General features: G+C 52.3%; 2 protein-coding genes across 2 annotated transcripts; one reads left to right on the forward strand and one right to left on the reverse strand.

The window, feature by feature from the left end:
• The first annotated feature begins 267 nt into the window (after positions 1-267).
• On the forward strand, positions 268-3,971 carry NSUN4 (NOP2/Sun RNA methyltransferase 4). The gene is made up of 6 exons (XM_068198652.1): positions 268-417; positions 1,027-1,442; positions 1,581-1,735; positions 1,902-2,056; positions 2,713-2,837; positions 3,547-3,971. The coding sequence occupies exons 1-6, from the start codon at positions 292-294 to the stop codon at positions 3,818-3,820; spliced, it is 1,251 nt and encodes a 416-aa protein (XP_068054753.1). The 5' UTR covers positions 268-291; the 3' UTR covers positions 3,821-3,971.
• Positions 3,972-4,509: 538 nt separating this feature from the next.
• LOC137478673 (vitamin D3 hydroxylase-associated protein-like) lies at positions 4,510-15,684 on the reverse strand. Its single transcript, XM_068198651.1, has 15 exons — positions 14,225-15,684; positions 12,305-12,418; positions 11,858-12,001; positions 10,512-10,645; positions 9,928-10,134; positions 9,430-9,470; positions 9,092-9,216; positions 8,012-8,137; positions 7,533-7,630; positions 7,296-7,395; positions 7,152-7,195; positions 6,675-6,714; positions 6,136-6,244; positions 5,739-5,884; positions 4,510-5,081 (listed from the first exon to the last, which is right to left on the reverse strand). Exons 1-15 carry the CDS (start codon positions 14,435-14,437, stop codon positions 4,956-4,958), a joined length of 1,767 nt encoding a protein of 588 aa, XP_068054752.1. The 5' UTR covers positions 14,438-15,684; the 3' UTR covers positions 4,510-4,955.
• Positions 15,685-15,890: the final 206 nt, after the last annotated feature.

Raw genomic sequence — 15,890 nt, forward strand, 5'->3', positions numbered from 1 at the left:
CCGGTCAGGGTCACCTGGGGGGAGCTAAAGCCTTTCAGTGTGAATTACCAGCCCGTTCTGCTCACCCTGGGACTGTCCTGTCCGTGCTCTGCCTGCTCCTTTCGCGAGAGACAGTGTTTGGTAGGAGGAAAACTAGGGTATCTCACGGCTATTCTTCAAAGCGGAATGAAAGCCACCACCTTATAAATCTGGTTGTTCATTATCCATGAAGTAGCTCACGGTCCTTTGGCGCGGTCCCTTTCCAGCCGCGCCCCGCGCAGTTCCCGGTCCCGCCCCGGAAGGCGAGCGGCGATGGCGGCGCTGGGCGGGCGCGGGCGGGCGGCGGCCGCGCTGCTGCGCCGGGCACCGGGAGCGGCACCGGGAGCGGCACCGGGAGCCGGGCCGCGCCGGCACCGGCACCGGCACAAGGAGAAGTGGGTGAGCTGGAGCGGGGCGGGACCGGAGCACGGCGCCCCTCGGCGCTGCTTGCACCTCGCTCTTGACCCCACTAACCCGGTGCAAATCCCCTTCTCTCTGATCCCCCCATTTCACCTCTCGCTGCACCCTCCTGCCGCCGCTCTGCGTGCAGCCGTGCCCACCCCGGGTCCCCAGCCACATCCGGCCTTTCACAGAGTCCTGGAATCACTGCATGTGCTGAGTTGGAAGGGATGCATCGGGATGCAGCTCCTGGCCCTGCACAGGACACTCCCAGCAGTCCCACCCTTGCCTGAGAGCATTGTCCAAATGAATCTTGAACTCAGACAGGCTCGGTGCTGGGACCCCTTCCCTGGGGAGCCTCCTTCAGTGCCCAACCACCCCGTGGGTGAAAAGTGCTTTCCTGTTATACAACAGAAGCCCCCCTGTCACAGCTTCATGCCATTCCCTCTGGTCCTGTCACACTCACACTCCAGCAAGGCCTCATGGGCTTCTGGCAGCACGGAATCAATGCTGGATTCTCCCAGAAGAACACGAAGGCTGGGTGGGGGGCTGGGTATGGGGGTATCGTGGTGTTTTGTCTTTTAACACTTCTGTTATTTTCCCCACAAGGCTGCCACGGCCCCACGCATCCCGTCCACGCGGCTGGCGCTGCACCACTTCGACACGAGCTATGGCCTGCACCTGGGGGCCCTGTGGCCCTCGGTCCGTGCTGGCCTGCTCTGCGAGCAGAAGTACGGGGCCCTCCTCAACAACTTCGCTGCTGCTGACCACGTTCCCCAAGAGCTGGAGCTGCTCCACGCCACCGATTTCATTTCCGAGGCCCCCCAAAAGGCACAGCAATGGCAGCGGGGCGCAGCTGTGGGGGAAGCGGCCACAGGGTGCCAGGAGGGCTCTGGTGAGAGCAGGACTGGGATGCAGGCAGAAATGGTGACACAGGCAGAGATGTCCCCACCACTTTGCACCGCCTCCAAAATCAAGTGTTACACCTTCCCCAGGGGTGACATCACACGCTTTCGTCCTGCACGGTGAGGCACGGTGAGGCGCGCTGGTCTTTGCCAGCCTCAGGGGCATGGCTCATGTGTCGCATCCTCACTTCCAACTGCTCTTTTACTTTCTTTTCCCCCCCAACATTGGCTTTTGTTATGCAAACTGCTGATTTCCAGGCCGGATGCTCTGGGGCTCCTCGACTATTACCTCATGGATGCAGCATCTCTCCTGCCTGTCCTGGCTCTCAACGTGCAGCCAGATGACTTTGTCCTTGACCTCTGTGCGGCTCCGGGTGGGAAGACTCTGGCTCTGCTGCAGACTGGGTTTTGTGGTGAGTGGGGATGGGGTGTTCCCTGTTCCTTTGTGTAAAACAGGGCTGGAGCAGTGTACTGCACCCATTCATGTCTGATCATTAATAATTTCTGTGTGTAAGAGCTGGGAATCAGGTGTATTTCTGCAAAAGTGACATTCCCAGTGTGCCTGTTCTGTCCTGTCAGGGCATCTGGCAGCCAACGACGTCTCTGTTTCCCGGACAAAGAGGCTGTACCGCATTCTCCATAGCTATGTCCCCAAAGAAGTCAGGGATACTGTGAGTGTCACATCCTACGATGGAAGGGACTGGGACCAGGTGAAAGGAGGCACTTTCCATAAGGTATGTGTTTGGGAACCAGTGAAGATAAACCCATCGAACTCACTTCTCTCCTCTTTTTGAGGAAGACAGCAGCTTATCTTTCCATATAACTGTGTAGTTTTATGTAATCATAAATGCAGAGAAAGAGAGAAGACCAAGACATAAGGAGTAATATTTCCTCCTGCTGTCCCTTCCTGCAGGATCTGGTGCATTTGTGCATCTAGAGTTGTAACTTCAGTTGCCTGTGTAAATCCCTTTAGAAATCCTGTTCTTGTCCATCACCTGGAAGGGGTTAAATGTGAAGATTAGATAATTCTGGCTTCTCAGCCATGTCCAGCCACAGGGGCTGGGTTTGGTATTCCAGGGGCTGGGTTGGGTACTCTAGGAGGCTGCAGCAGCAGTGCCTGTGTGTGGTGCAGGAACATTGCCAGGGACACACACAGAGCAGGGACATTAAATGAGGACATGAGTTAGTGCAGGATGTTTTCCACCATCATTGCACATTCCCAAAATGCCAAAGCAGCCAGATGATTACAGTTCAGTGTGATGCACATCTGTGTTCAGGCACTGAGAGCTGTTGGCAGGGGTGGAGGAGGTGGGCATGGGGCTGGCTGCAGGAGGGGATTTGCTGAGCTTGACCTGTGCATGGGGCTGACATGGAACCTCTGCTGCTGCAGGTGCTGGTGGATGTGCCCTGCACGACAGACAGACACTCTGCCATGGAGGAGGACAACAACATCTTCCAAAAGAGGCGAACCAAAGAGCGTCAGATGTTGCCCATGCTGCAGCTGCAGCTGCTGATGTGAGTGAGCTCAGTTGTGTTGTGTTCCCTGAAACTTCTTCTTACTCTGTCCCCAACTGGGAAATGTGGAAACCATGTGTTGTTTTCTGGCAGTAGTTGGAACACATGAAATCACAGTAAGTGTAAGAAAGTGCAGATGTTCTTGGTCAGATCACTTGTCCTTCTGTCCCCAGCAGTAGCAGTAGGATATGAGGAGAAGGGCTAAGGAACAGGATGGGTACAGTTGTTCTGGGTGGTGATCTCCTGGGTCCTGGCAGTCAGCCCTGGAGGACTCCTGAGTGCCCACCTATCCCAGCACACGGCAGGACACGTGGTGCTGGGAAGGGCCACAGCTTGTCACTGTGTGCTGTGGCAATAAGGCAGATTAGAGGGTCCCATGGTGGCACTTGAACTGCAGTCTCTTCCCCTGTACTTATTTCCTGTTGCTTTGGATGTGACTGCAGGATTACACCTTCCAGCTGCTCTCCAGTAGCATCTCCCACGTTAAATTCTTTATCAATATAAGTACTGTTTGACTCTTTGCCCTGGCCCAAAACACTCCTCATGTTGCAGTGACACAGACTGCCGGGCCTGTGGAGTTCAGTGGGGTTTGTCTGTCACTTCCTATGAGTCCCCTGTTGGCTTCCTAGTTTCGGTGGGTGGGAATGCCCCTCAGTGTCCCTCCCTCAGAGTCCTCCTCGTGACCTTGTGTGTGCTCACCTTGCTGCAGGGCTGGGATCCTCGCGGCGAAGCCGGGAGGAGCTGTGGTGTATTCCACGTGCTCCCTGTCCCCGCTGCAGAACGAGTGTGTGGTGGAGAGGGCGCTGGACATTGCAGAAGCCCAGTTCAACATCAGTGTGCACGTGGAGGACTTGAGCCACTTCCGGACGCTCTTCCAGGACACGTTTTCCTTCTTCTCGGACTGCCGGCTCGGGGAGCTTGTCCTGCCTCACCTCACAGCCAACTTTGGGCCGATGTATTTCTGCAAATTACGTCGGGTGTAGAAGGGGCAACAGAATCTGTCTGTCTGCTGTCAGGAAATAGCCCAATATTTAAGGGAAAGCAGAACTGCTTTATATTTATTTTTCTTTCTAAAATGTCCCAAAGAAAGCCTGCTTTCTTACTGCAGACAGGGAATAAATAAGAAAGACATGCTGTGGTGTTTCCTGAACACTTATCTGTTTGAGTCTGAGGTGTTTAATCTAGGAAAGAGAGAGAGGTCTTATCAGAGGGAGCAATTTATCCATCTGTGTGGGATGGGATAAATGGCCCTGCTCTCTTCCTCCTGTCTGACTGCTTTGATCCTGCATGAGCAGGTTTGGGTTAACAGACACCATCTGGGGTTCTCAGCCTTTCTGTGCCAGATCTCACCATCTGCATAAATGAGTTGCATCTATCTATGCTTATCTCCTGCCTTCAGAGAGAGCAGCCTGAGGTCCTGAAACCAGAGGCTCCTAAGAGTGCCCCTCCTGTGGGGTTCCAAGTGTGCTTGGGATGCTGGAGATCTGGTGCTGTGGAGAGGCCAGTGACTGTTGCTATCCCTCACAGCTAGGAAGGCTGTGGATAAGTGTGAATGTTCCCATGCTAGATGCCATTTAATGTCCAGTGGGCAGGTGTTTGTATGATTTTAAGTAGTAACTTTGTTTCTAGAATCATCACCATCAGTGAAGGATTACTGGAATTTATAATAGGAGTTGCATAATAGTTACATTTTTATTTTTGTGAGCAAATTACAGTGGTGGGAAGTGATGGACATGGCTGTATTCCTCATGGGGCAGCCCATAGTTCCATCCTTATGAAGTTACTCCACTGCCAGCAAGAAAATACCATTAAAATTCTGTAATCCTTTCCTCTCAGCACCGCCCTGCCTCTGCAGGAGGCAGCACTGATGGAAATAGGGGTGAACCCACATCCATGGCCATCCATCCTTGCTGGAAGTGCGGTTCCTCGATTTACCACTGTTTGAACCTATCTTAAGCCAGTCCTGCAGGGCATCGGGGTTCCTTACGGGATCTGTGTTTATTGGCAAGGAGGAGGTCAGGAGGTGGCGTTTCCTTCCTCCTCCCCTCCTCAGTGCAGTCTCTGCACTGCTGGTGGCAGTCGTGCAGCACTGTCCCTTCTCCTTGGGGACCATGATGACTATGCCACCCTCTTGTCACGGCTGAGGGTCTCCACCTCCTTCATGAAGCGCAGGCACAGCTCCTCCTGCCACGGCAAGGCCACGCACTGTACGGCCACGGGCAGCCCCACAGCTCCTGACACAGCCTGCAGCAGGGGCACAGCAGTGAGGGATCACCAGGGACTTGGACCCCCAGCAGAATCTGGGAGCTTGGTTGAGGCCTGTGGCCCATCCCACAGAGTGGGAGGTTGGAGTTTGAGCCTTGTTGGTGTGCTGGGCAGAGGGAAGGCTCTTGCTCTTGTCTGACAGAAATGCTTGCCAAATCTTGGGTAACATGTTTGAGACGCCTTCCTCTACACACACCCCACCCAGCTCTGCTTTGAGCTCTCTTGTAGGCAGATCCCTTTTCCTTCAGCATTCCTGATGTGTGCTCCACTGACAGCCTGGGCCTGGTTGAAGGCAACATGGAGCAGGAGGAGAGTGCAGTGCACTGCTGTGGGCTGTGGCTGTTGCAAGGACCTGCTCCCAGAAGCTTTGCCGCATGACTCTTTGCTGGCTTCAGCCTACCCAGCCTGTGGGAGATCCTTCAGTCCTCCCAAAACTTAGTGATTTACCTGTTGAGGGCTTGGGAGAACAGCAAGGGGTGTGTTCAAGGTGGGTTTGGGAATTAGCAAGGGGTGTATAAAGAAGATAGGAATTTTTTTGTGCTGTGCCCATACCGATGGAGGATATTTAGGAGCCCCTGATATCATCAAAACTGTTACCTGAACACACATCAGCAGTCTCTGCTCCACTTGCCATACCTGTTTCAGTGTCCGGTCCCAGGGGTCATCACAGCATCCTTTGTAAAGCTTTAGCTCTTCCTCATCAGCCTCTGTCACGGTGCTGACGGGGACAACCCCAGCAGGGAAGTTCAAGACGTTGTACAGCATTGTGGAGGAGATGGCAGCTGAGGGAAGCAGAAGAGGATGCAGGCAGTCACAGCCTCCTGCCTTCAAACTTACACATCCCATATTCACTGAAGCCCCTGAGAACTGTGTCTGTCTCCACCTGCTCAGAGAGCTCTGTGTGGTTGCTTTTCCTTCCTAATTCCTGTGAAATGCTTGGGCAGGCAGTGAAGCTCCATGGCAGTGGGTTTTTCCCTCCAGTCTTGGCCACTGTGTTTCTTTGCCCTCCTGGGAAGGCCCCAGACTCACTTACTGAGGAGATTCCCAGGGTATCCCGTGGTGAAGGCGGGCCCCAGGACAGGGCACAGCACAACGTCCAGCTGGAGTTCCTTCCACTGGCTGATGAACTGGGAGCGGTACATCTGGGGGAGGAGAGGGACATGTCGTGGAGCCATGTCCATGCCTGGAGCCTCTCAGCCTCTCCAGGCACAACTGAGGAGGCAGCAGCAGGCAGTGATGCTCAAGGGATGAGGCAGAGGAGCGTGTGTTTGTGTCCACTGCATGTGGCCAGGAATTTGAAAGGTCCCACTTCGGCCATCCCCACTCCCAGGACATCCTTCACTGTGCCTGGGCATGAGCACTGCAGGCAACCAATGAAGTTCTGTCTGGGCTGCCTCAAAAGCCCATCCACCCCATTCCTATCCTTCTTTGTGCCTTTCCCTCCATCCTGTCTCCTCCCCAGCAACCCCTCCCCTGCACAATCCCTTTCCAAACTGATGACTCTGACCTGGTGCTTGCCACAAAACCTCAACTTGTAGCATGATGCCAAAGAGGAAAGTCCTCAAAACAAACCTGTATTTTATGATGATGATTCCACATCTCCTCCACTGACCTGCAAGTGGAAATCATAGCAACATCTTTAAGCTTTTAGAGGAGGAGGAATTGCTTAAATAGTCCTCTGGGTTGATAAGCCCTGGTGATTTTAGCAATTGCTTAAAACAATTCAGCTTTCACAATCTTCCTAAAGTTTCCTTTGGCATCTGGCCAAGCAATTAAGCAGCAAATGTCTGGAAGTGCTGGAGAGAAGGTTTCCCTGATGGGCCTGGATTTAATACTCATCTCTTCCACAGGCTTCCTGTAATGACCTTATCCATTCAAGTGCCCCATTCCTGTCAGGATATCACTAGGGGCAGTGGAGCCATGTCCAGGAATGAAGGACAGCCCCTGCAGAGAGCAGATCACAGCCTGTTGTGAATCCAGTCCATGGACACCTAGAGGAGAAGGTATGACCCATTTCCACGGACATGCCTGGGGACAATTCCATCTTACCTCATTCCAGCCATGGCGCTCAGGTACTCAGCCAGGCGGGGGAACTGGAAAGGCACGAGGTTCCTTAGGGACATGGCACGGGGCTGCAGTAACTTGTGTCACCCCAGGAAGCCCCCGTTCCTGTCCTGAGGGACAGGGACTCACCAGAGGTTTAAGAAGCAGAGCCAGCAGCTTCTTCACCAACCTTGGGATCTTGCAGAAATTCACCTGTGGTTTCAAGCCTGGATCTACAATATTTCCTGTGCTGAGAGATGACAAGAGGATGGGGTCATGCCAGAGAACTGTTTGCCCTTTCTCAGAGACCTGAGTTGTGCCTGTGCCATGCTCATGGCATGGGGATGGAGGTGTTGGCAGCACTGCTGCCAGAGGGCTCCTACTTACAACACATCCAACCAGGTACGGCCTCCATCAGCAAAAAACGTCTTCAAAAACAGTTCAGTCATGACATAGGGGATCCGAGGAGGAGAGAAGTGCACCAGCTGCACCAAAACACAAGATTATGTGACAGCCTGGGTATGGGAATAGTTTCCAAGACCCAAATGTGGATAATCCTCAAAGGCAGAGAAGCACCTCCCTGGGCTCCATGTGCCAAGAGAAGCCCTGGTTCGACTGTTTTCCATCCAGGCACCTCCCCATGAGATTATTCCTGCTGATTGCCCATGAGATGCACTGCTCCCTTAGGCAGAGGGGTCTCTGCCTGGTGTTATGTGGCTGGAGTAACATAATCCCATACCTCAGCCAGGTCATTTTTCCCACAGATGTGCTTGGGAGCTGTGTCTGGTGTCTGAAGGGTGATTTCCTCAGCGAGGAGCGAGGCTGGGGACACCCTGGGGAGAAGAGCAGGGGGTGGTGGTGCTCACCTGGTGCCCAGCTGCCTGCAGAGCACGCCTGGTTTCCTTCACTGCCCTCCTCATGCAGGGGGGCAGCGGGAAGTAGCCGTCAGTGTCGTAGTACCCGACCCGCAGGGGAGTGGAGGTGGAGTACACCTGGAGCAAAGAGACACCAGTTCAGCATTCCTATTCCTAGTGGGATTGCTGGGAAAATCCTTTGGACATACACCATTGACCAGGTCTGGGACTAAGACTGGATGCAGCCACACCTACACTACATCAAGAAAGCAAGAGGGTCCTTTCTGAACCTTGTGACTCAATGGGAGGGTCCTCCCTGCCCTTTGCACCCTTGTCCTTTGCATCCCCAGTCTCCAGGCAAATCATTCCAAAGTGATACTTATCTGATTTTCCTTTGTATGCTCCATCTTCAGAATAAGTAACAGAGTGAACCCTATCATTGAACTTTGTCACCCTTTTGCAAATTTGTATTAAAACCTGCTTTTTCCAATGCTTTTGACAGCGTTCTTTCGTGACACCCACCCTGCTGGGGGTAGGTCTGCTCCCACGCTGACACCCACTGCAGAAGGGGGCAAGAGCTCCAAATGCTAAGGAGTGACTAATATTCTGGTTTGCTGTTTATAGTTACCCTTTCCAAATGTCTACCCCTGCCTTTTTCTCCTGGCCCTCCTTTAGGAGGAGGACAGCCATTCCAGACAAGTGGATTCAACCACTGCTAAAAAGTGTGGAGGTGGAAGAACCTCCTGAAGCTGGTCTGCTGCAGAGAGAAAGGGAACACCCTCAGTTAAGAGATTTGCTGCAGCAGTTTCTGATCCTGTCTCATCTTCCCCTAAAGATCTCCAGCTATTTGCTCCCAGTGTCACCTTCTTCCCTGCTCTTTCCTGGATCCTCTCAATTCAATAAGCTGCATTCCAGCTGAGGAGACAGACAGGATAACTACTGATTTGCCTACTTTTTAAAAATGAGAATTATGAATTGTGCCCTCAAAGAGAGCTATTTTGCTGAAAACCAGTACTGTAAAGATAACTGGACCCTTCAGGAGGGCATGTGGCACTCTGGAAGTAACCAGGGCTTGCTGAGTGAAGGCCTCACCTCCTCATTGAAGGGGATGGGGGGCACAGTGGGGTCCAGCTGGAACATGTCCTGGCAGAGCAGAGCCTTCATGCACAGGGCCAGGCTGTCCACATCCCTTGCCATGGGCCCCAGGGCACAAGGGACTGGATGGGACAAGAGCAAACAGTCACACTGAGCAGATGGATGTGCCAAAACACCAGCCCACCCCTCTGCACAGCCATGGCAGGGTGAGCAGGCAATGAGGGAAGTTTCAGATGGACTCCAGACAGGCCTTTGTTTGAGGTTTTCTTCTGGCCTACAGGAGAACATCAGGCTCTTCACAGGATATAGGGAAAAGGAATTTAAAACTCATGTACCTGCCAGGATGCCATTGACAGGGCCAGTCACTCCAGACAGGCTATGGGAAAAGAAGTATATTGTCATTTCAGTAATGGGGAAATATTCACAATATGTTTGAAAAGCACATGGGGTCTCCAGCTCAGGACCAGAAACAGAAGGAAATTATTTCAAACATTTGAATTGAGTCGTTCAAAACATTTTTTTTTTGCCAAAATAAAACAAACAAACATAAACCCCAACAGATCTTAGTTTTGGTTTAACCAAAACTGTTCCATTTTGGCATTATTTAACCACTTTAACTCACTTTTACTTTTAACTCCAGGCTAGATTTACAATGAAAACATGCCCCTTTCCCACAAAATCTAACCATGCTGCCTCCTGGGAGAGTTTTTGAGCAAAGCGAGCCACCCTTAAAGAGCCACCCTCTCTCTTCCCTCCAAGTACTCGCCCAGCACTTTTCCCCTTCAGCCCAGCCTGACCACGAGCAGGGCTGGAAGGGCAGCCCCAGCACCCACCTGAGCCTCTCAGCCGTGGGTTTGAGGCCGCAGAGCCCGCAGAAGCTGGAGGGCAGGCGGATGCTGCCACCCATGTCGGAGCCCATGCCCAGGATGGACCCTCCTCCTGCGATCAGAGCTGCCTCCCCTCCCGAGGAGCCCCCGGGGCTCTTCTGGGCGTTGAAGGGATTCAAGGTCTGGCCAAAGATGGGGTTGCTGCAGTCGTAGCTGGGGAGAAGAAAGCCAGGAAAGAGGCTGTGAGGAACAGCTAAATGCCTTGGGATTGTTTGTTTCCCTTTGCAGAGAGCCTGTGTGGCACAGCCACCCCCATCCTTTCATCCTGTAAATCCCTCAGGACACAGCTCATTGCCACGAGCCCCTGCTCTCCCTCCCATGCACAAGTGCACTCCATTTGTCTTAACTCACTGTAGATTTTTACCCCTCTTCATCTTATCTGACAGCTTTTTCAGTTGAGATTGTTGCCAGATAATGGAAAAGGGACTCTCCAGGACACGTCTCGGAAGCCAGGGAGGAGCCTGTCCAGGAACCTACAGGCTGGGATTTTCCTTCAGAAGCACAACCAGATTTTTAATGAGGTATGTCACCTGAAGAGGGATTGTGGCACATTGGTCATTGCAAATGGGATGGCCCCTTGTCTTTTCAGGACCTTGACCAGGACACTGTCCTCATCCATCAGAGTGCCCAGGCACTGCACGAGCCCACAGGTTGCCAAGTGCCCCTGCAGAGAAGAGAAGTGACAAGGGACACAGTCAGTGCAGTTCCCCATGTGTTTTGGAAGGATCATCTGGCATTCCCTCAGGGGTTGTGTGTTTGGTACCAACCCACTCCCCTGAGAGCCCTTGCTTGAAGGATTCCCTCTCCTTCCATCCTTGGCAGAGGGCTGCCCAGCACTCACTGGGTTAAAGCTTCTCCTGAAGCTCTCCTTGCTCTTTTCCTTGCTCTTTTTCTCCCCTGACCCAAATGCAGATCCACACTCCATAGGTGCACTAGCTCAGGATCCAACCCAGCATCCTGCTGTCCAAGTGAATCCACCAGTGGATGTTCAGGGAAGGAATAACCCCAGGTAAACAAAATATATGAGGCTTTTTCAGTTAGCCTTGGTATCTGGGGCTTGCTTTGGGCTTAAAACCCTCAACTTTAGTGCAGTTTGTATTGTGTCACATATCAGCGGAGAACTCATTTTTGTCTGTAACTATTCATCCCTGGTTTTTCTCTGCTCATGGAGGTTTGTGCTGCTTTTGGCTGGGGTAGAGTTTATTTTCTTCACAGTAGCTACTACAGGGCTGTGTTTTGGATTTTGTGCTGTAAACAGTGTTGATAACATAGGGATGTTATTGTTATCATTGAGCAGGGCTTGCACAGAGCTCACACTGCCTCACCAGTGGGCAGGCTGAGGGGGCACAGCTGCGAGGGGACAGTCAGGACAGCTGACCCCAGGTGACCAGAGGGACATTCCATGCCATATGGAGTCATACTCAGCATATAAAGCTGGGGGGAGAGGAAGGAAGGGGACATCTTTGGGGTGATGGCATTTGCCCTTCCCAGTTACCATCACACAGGATGGAGCCCTGCTCTCCTGGGGGTGGCTGAACACCTGCCTGCCCATGGGATGTGGTGAGCGAGTTACTTGGTTTGCTTTCCTTGTGTGCAGAGCTTACCTAATAAACTGTCTTTAGCTCAACCCACAAGTTTTCTCACTTTTACCCTTTCTATTCTCTCTCCCACATCCCACTGGGTGTGTGGGGAGTGAGTGAGTGAGTGAGTGAGTGAGTGAGTGAGTGCCCACCGGGTTGCAGCTGCCTCAGAGACAGCCAGGTTTCCTGTGGTGCAAGCAGGAAGGGATTGGGCCCCTTCCCCATTCTCCATCTCCCAGCACTTCACCACCCATCCCAGCCCACGCTGGGACATCCACAAACACGAAGGGAAGAACCTTGTGGCCGATGTGGTCCTTGATGCTGACGGGGATGCCGTAGAGCAGCCCTTTCTCCTTGTGCCCTTCTATTTCCTGGAGCTGCTCCTCACACTCTGGGATAAAGTGTCGCAAGCAGTTTGTCTGCTGGGTCACTTCCAGGGCCTTTGTTGGGCGTGTGGAGGAACAGGTGATGGGTAAGAACAGCATCATTACACAGCTGCATTCAGCAGCTTCCTTGGTCTACAAAATACAGCCTGAATAACCCCCTCCCCAGAGCACCCCAGCTCAAGCCATCTCAAAGGATCTGACCCAGGAGACAGAGCATGTCTCTCTCTTAATATCTGCTATATTAAAGGCTGGTCATAATCCAGCTCCAACGAGCCTTTTCAGCCACCAGCACACACACCATGGCATGGAGAATGTAAAAGATTTGCTTTGTCCATCTCACTGTGGATGGGCACTCACCTTCTCTAAGTAGGTGTAGAGGACAGTCCTGGGGGACAGAGACCCTTCCTGGAGTCTTCTAGTGAGTTCCAGCAGGGGCAGGGACAGAATGGCATCTGTCTGGACACTGGGGACCTGCAGAGGGGAGATGAGGGGGATCCAGGGCAGCAACTCCAGCTATGTAGCAGCGTGGGAAATGGATGGTGTTTGCTGCTACCTCCCGAAAGCATCTTCTGAGAAAGCTGCTCGGGCAGGCACAGACAGTCACTCAATCCACACTCACACCACAGCTAGGTCAGCAAAGAAGGACAGAAAGGGTCTCTGTAAGAGTTCCAGCAAGGTTTATCGTAGAGCCACGCTGAAGGAGTCCGGGGACAGAAGATGAGAAAACAGTGCAATGTCCAGGGTTAAGTATGGGGTCGGGGGCCAATGGTCTGTGGGCACAGGGGCAGTACAAGGGCAGGGCAAAGGGCAGTGACCACAGCAAAAGGGCAGATTAACACAGGGCTGCAGAGTACCACGGAGGAAACCCCTTTTGCTCACCCCAAGCAGGGAGGCATACTGTAAACCTGAGGCAAATTCTTGCAGTACATTACCCTAGAAGTTCCCCTAATAGGCTCAAAGGCCTCCCCAAAGTTACCCTTTGGCTCAGGGGAAAAGGCTGTTAAATTTTGTCAACATTATCAGCAGAGTTTGCTGGAAAGGCAGATCCTGCATGTGGGGGTTCAGACCTTGAGCTGCCGAGTGTTTTATCCTGAGTTTGGATATCACAAACAGGATGCAAACACAGGAACCCAGGTGTCGAAGGGCTTCATCCATCCACTGCAGCAGAGGACATGGCAGTGCCTTCCTCCTGGCACAGTGGGACCTAGCCACTGACCAAGACATAACCTCAGCTGAACAAACACTGCCCGGGACAGAAGGTACCAAAGTCCTTGCACACAAGTCTCAGGCTGTCCTTTCATCCCTCAGAACAGGTACAGGCAGTGCAGGACAGCCAGGGCTGAGAGCAAACATTTAACAGCTCAAGACCGTCAAACTGTTTGACCAAAAAAAGAAAGTCAGCAGGAACTCACAGGTGTCTTTACTCAGGTAAAGAAGACTGGCAGTTTTCAGTGCCATCAGGTTTTTAGAGGTTATATTTATATAGATCTATATTTAAGAAAAAAAGTTGTAGATATATGTATCACTTGTAGCTGGTATGATTTATCTCCAGGTGTGTTACCTGCATAAACATGAGCTGGCTTACCCAGTGTGTATTGAGAAGTGAATGGAGCAGAAAGGAAAGGTGGTTAGAAATGATGTTGCACTAGAACTCAGGGCTATGCTGGGTGGATGCCTGGCTCGTTCACCCCCATGTCATGTCCTGGTTGCTCCCAGGGGACACTGAAAACCCTGTGTTTCATTAGTGTAAAGTTAGACCAGGCACGTTCTGGGCAGCCTGATGGGAGGTGCCACTGACTGAGAATGCTGCTTTTGGAGACACCCCTGGAGCCGTCCAGAAGCCAAGTTTTAGAGCCAAGGGTAGAGGGGTGTGAACAGATGTGCAAACTTAAAGTTAAGCAGAGGAAAAAGCTTTCTTTCTTCTATCCATAATTGGCAAGAGACATTTCCAGATCATGAAAGAATTTGGATCAATGAAGATCCAGTGCATTTGGGGTTTGGATCAATGAAGATCCAGTGCATCATCACCTGTGTTGTTCAAAAACCTCTTTTCAGTGAGTATTCACATTCCCCAAGCTGTAGACTCCCACCACACTCATCCAGCTTGAGGAGGGCAGTGACCTCCCTTTCTCCCAAGGCAGCCTTTCCTCTTGTTGAGGGCTGCTGGCACATCTCCTCCTTACAAAAGCTATGGGGCCATGAGCTGGAAGGAGGAGCTGAAGGACAGCATCAGCAGACACCCCAGTGGGACTCAGCCCCCCGAGGAGGATGGCTTACCTGCTCCCTGAACTGCTGGACAGCCTTTGCCATTTTCTTCATACCCTCATCCCGGGTCCTCCGAGCCTCTTCCATTTTCTTCTGGATCATCTTTTTGCCCAGCCATTTCCAGACCACCAAGGCTGCTACGGAGCCGCCGAGCAGGGTGAGGGCAGCAGAAGTGTCCACCTTCCCCTCTGGCAGGAGCTGTCTCAGCTGCTGCTGGATCATCATGTGTACTTCTGCTCTCCGAGGATGCAGTGAGGAAGAAAAGCAAGGCAGGTGCAGGAGACTTTCCCTGACTCCCCAGGCCCATCCCTCCCCCCAGCATCACTATCCTGGGTCAGCAAACAGTTCAGATAGTTCGGTCAAAAGCTGGCCCCTGCAAAGCTACTGTAGGTGGAGTGTGCAGTGAAAATGATTAACCACGAAATGGAGAAGGTAAAGTGTGGCCAATGAACCTTGTGTTCATTGGGGTGTTGAGTTTATAGGGGCTTTCTGGACTGTGGGAAGTTCTCTGCTGGGGAGGACTGTAGGATCAACTGAACAAATGCAGCAAGGAAATTGCTGCTCTCCTATTTCCTGTGTAGCCTGAGAGGACAATGGGAGAAGAGGAAAACCAGCTTGAAATAGCAAGGCTTCCCTGCACAGGGCTGGGGAGTGGTATGCTGAGGGACTGCTTAGCTGTGGGGTACCCTGGGCTTCCCAAGTCCCTTCTGCTGCTGCCACGGTGACCAGAGGCTGTTTTGACACTGCTGTGGTGTCCTCAGAAGGAGAGGCTGTTCCACCCTGTGACAAAGCACGTTGTTATTGTCTTAGGAGTGGAAAATCCCACAGGCTTGCAGGCCAGAAGCAAACTGTTTCCACCAGATATTGGAAAGGCTGGTGTGTGACAACTTTCCAGCACAGATGCCTCTTACTACAAGCACCAAGAACAACACTCTGAGCTGAAGGCAACAGCCCAGCCAACATCAGCCATGGTCTGTCTGCAATCTCCTCTGTTGCTTTTGGATGGTGGATCCTCCCTATGGGTCCCCTCCTTGGGAAAAGTGTTTGGGCAGCTCTGGATTGTGCATCACAAAGCTTTGCAAGCTTCCAGCAGAGTGTGGAACTGGATATGGAATGGAGGCTGAAGAGCCCTCTCCCTTCCGGGCTAAGTGGACCTCTAGTGCTCAGTTTTCCATTATCATGTCTGGTTTTAGCAGTTGTAAGAGTTTACTGCTGTTTTCTGTCACAATTTTTGTCAGCTGGGAATGTTCTTATCTCAGTTCTTAACTAGAGAAATTTATGGACTCTGAACAAATCTGGCTTTGGTGTCCTCAAGGAGAAAAGTTCTGGAGCTGGCAGCAATGTGGTAACAAATAAAGCTGGCCTTTTCCTGTGTCCATTCCAGGGGCACCCTTCCATGGGGGATGCCCCCCCAGCTCTGGCACTGCTGGTGTGAAAAGAGCTGCAGCTTGGGGACATGCCTGCAGCTCATCCTGCTCCTGCTCCATGGTGCTAGCTGCACCAGGAGCTTCCAGAAGGTGCAGAGTGATGCATGTGAGCAGAGCCAGCATGTAGCAGTGCCCAGCCCTGTCCCCATTCTCATCCAGCCTCCAGGAATCCATGCCAGAGGTGAATTCTTTGCCTGTGTGACAGCACCACAACCTCTGTGATGGGCTGAGTAGATGTGGGAGGGTTTTCT

This window comes from Anomalospiza imberbis, chromosome 9, assembly GCF_031753505.1.
Source record: "Anomalospiza imberbis isolate Cuckoo-Finch-1a 21T00152 chromosome 9, ASM3175350v1, whole genome shotgun sequence".
Taxonomy (NCBI): domain Eukaryota; kingdom Metazoa; phylum Chordata; class Aves; order Passeriformes; family Viduidae; genus Anomalospiza; species Anomalospiza imberbis.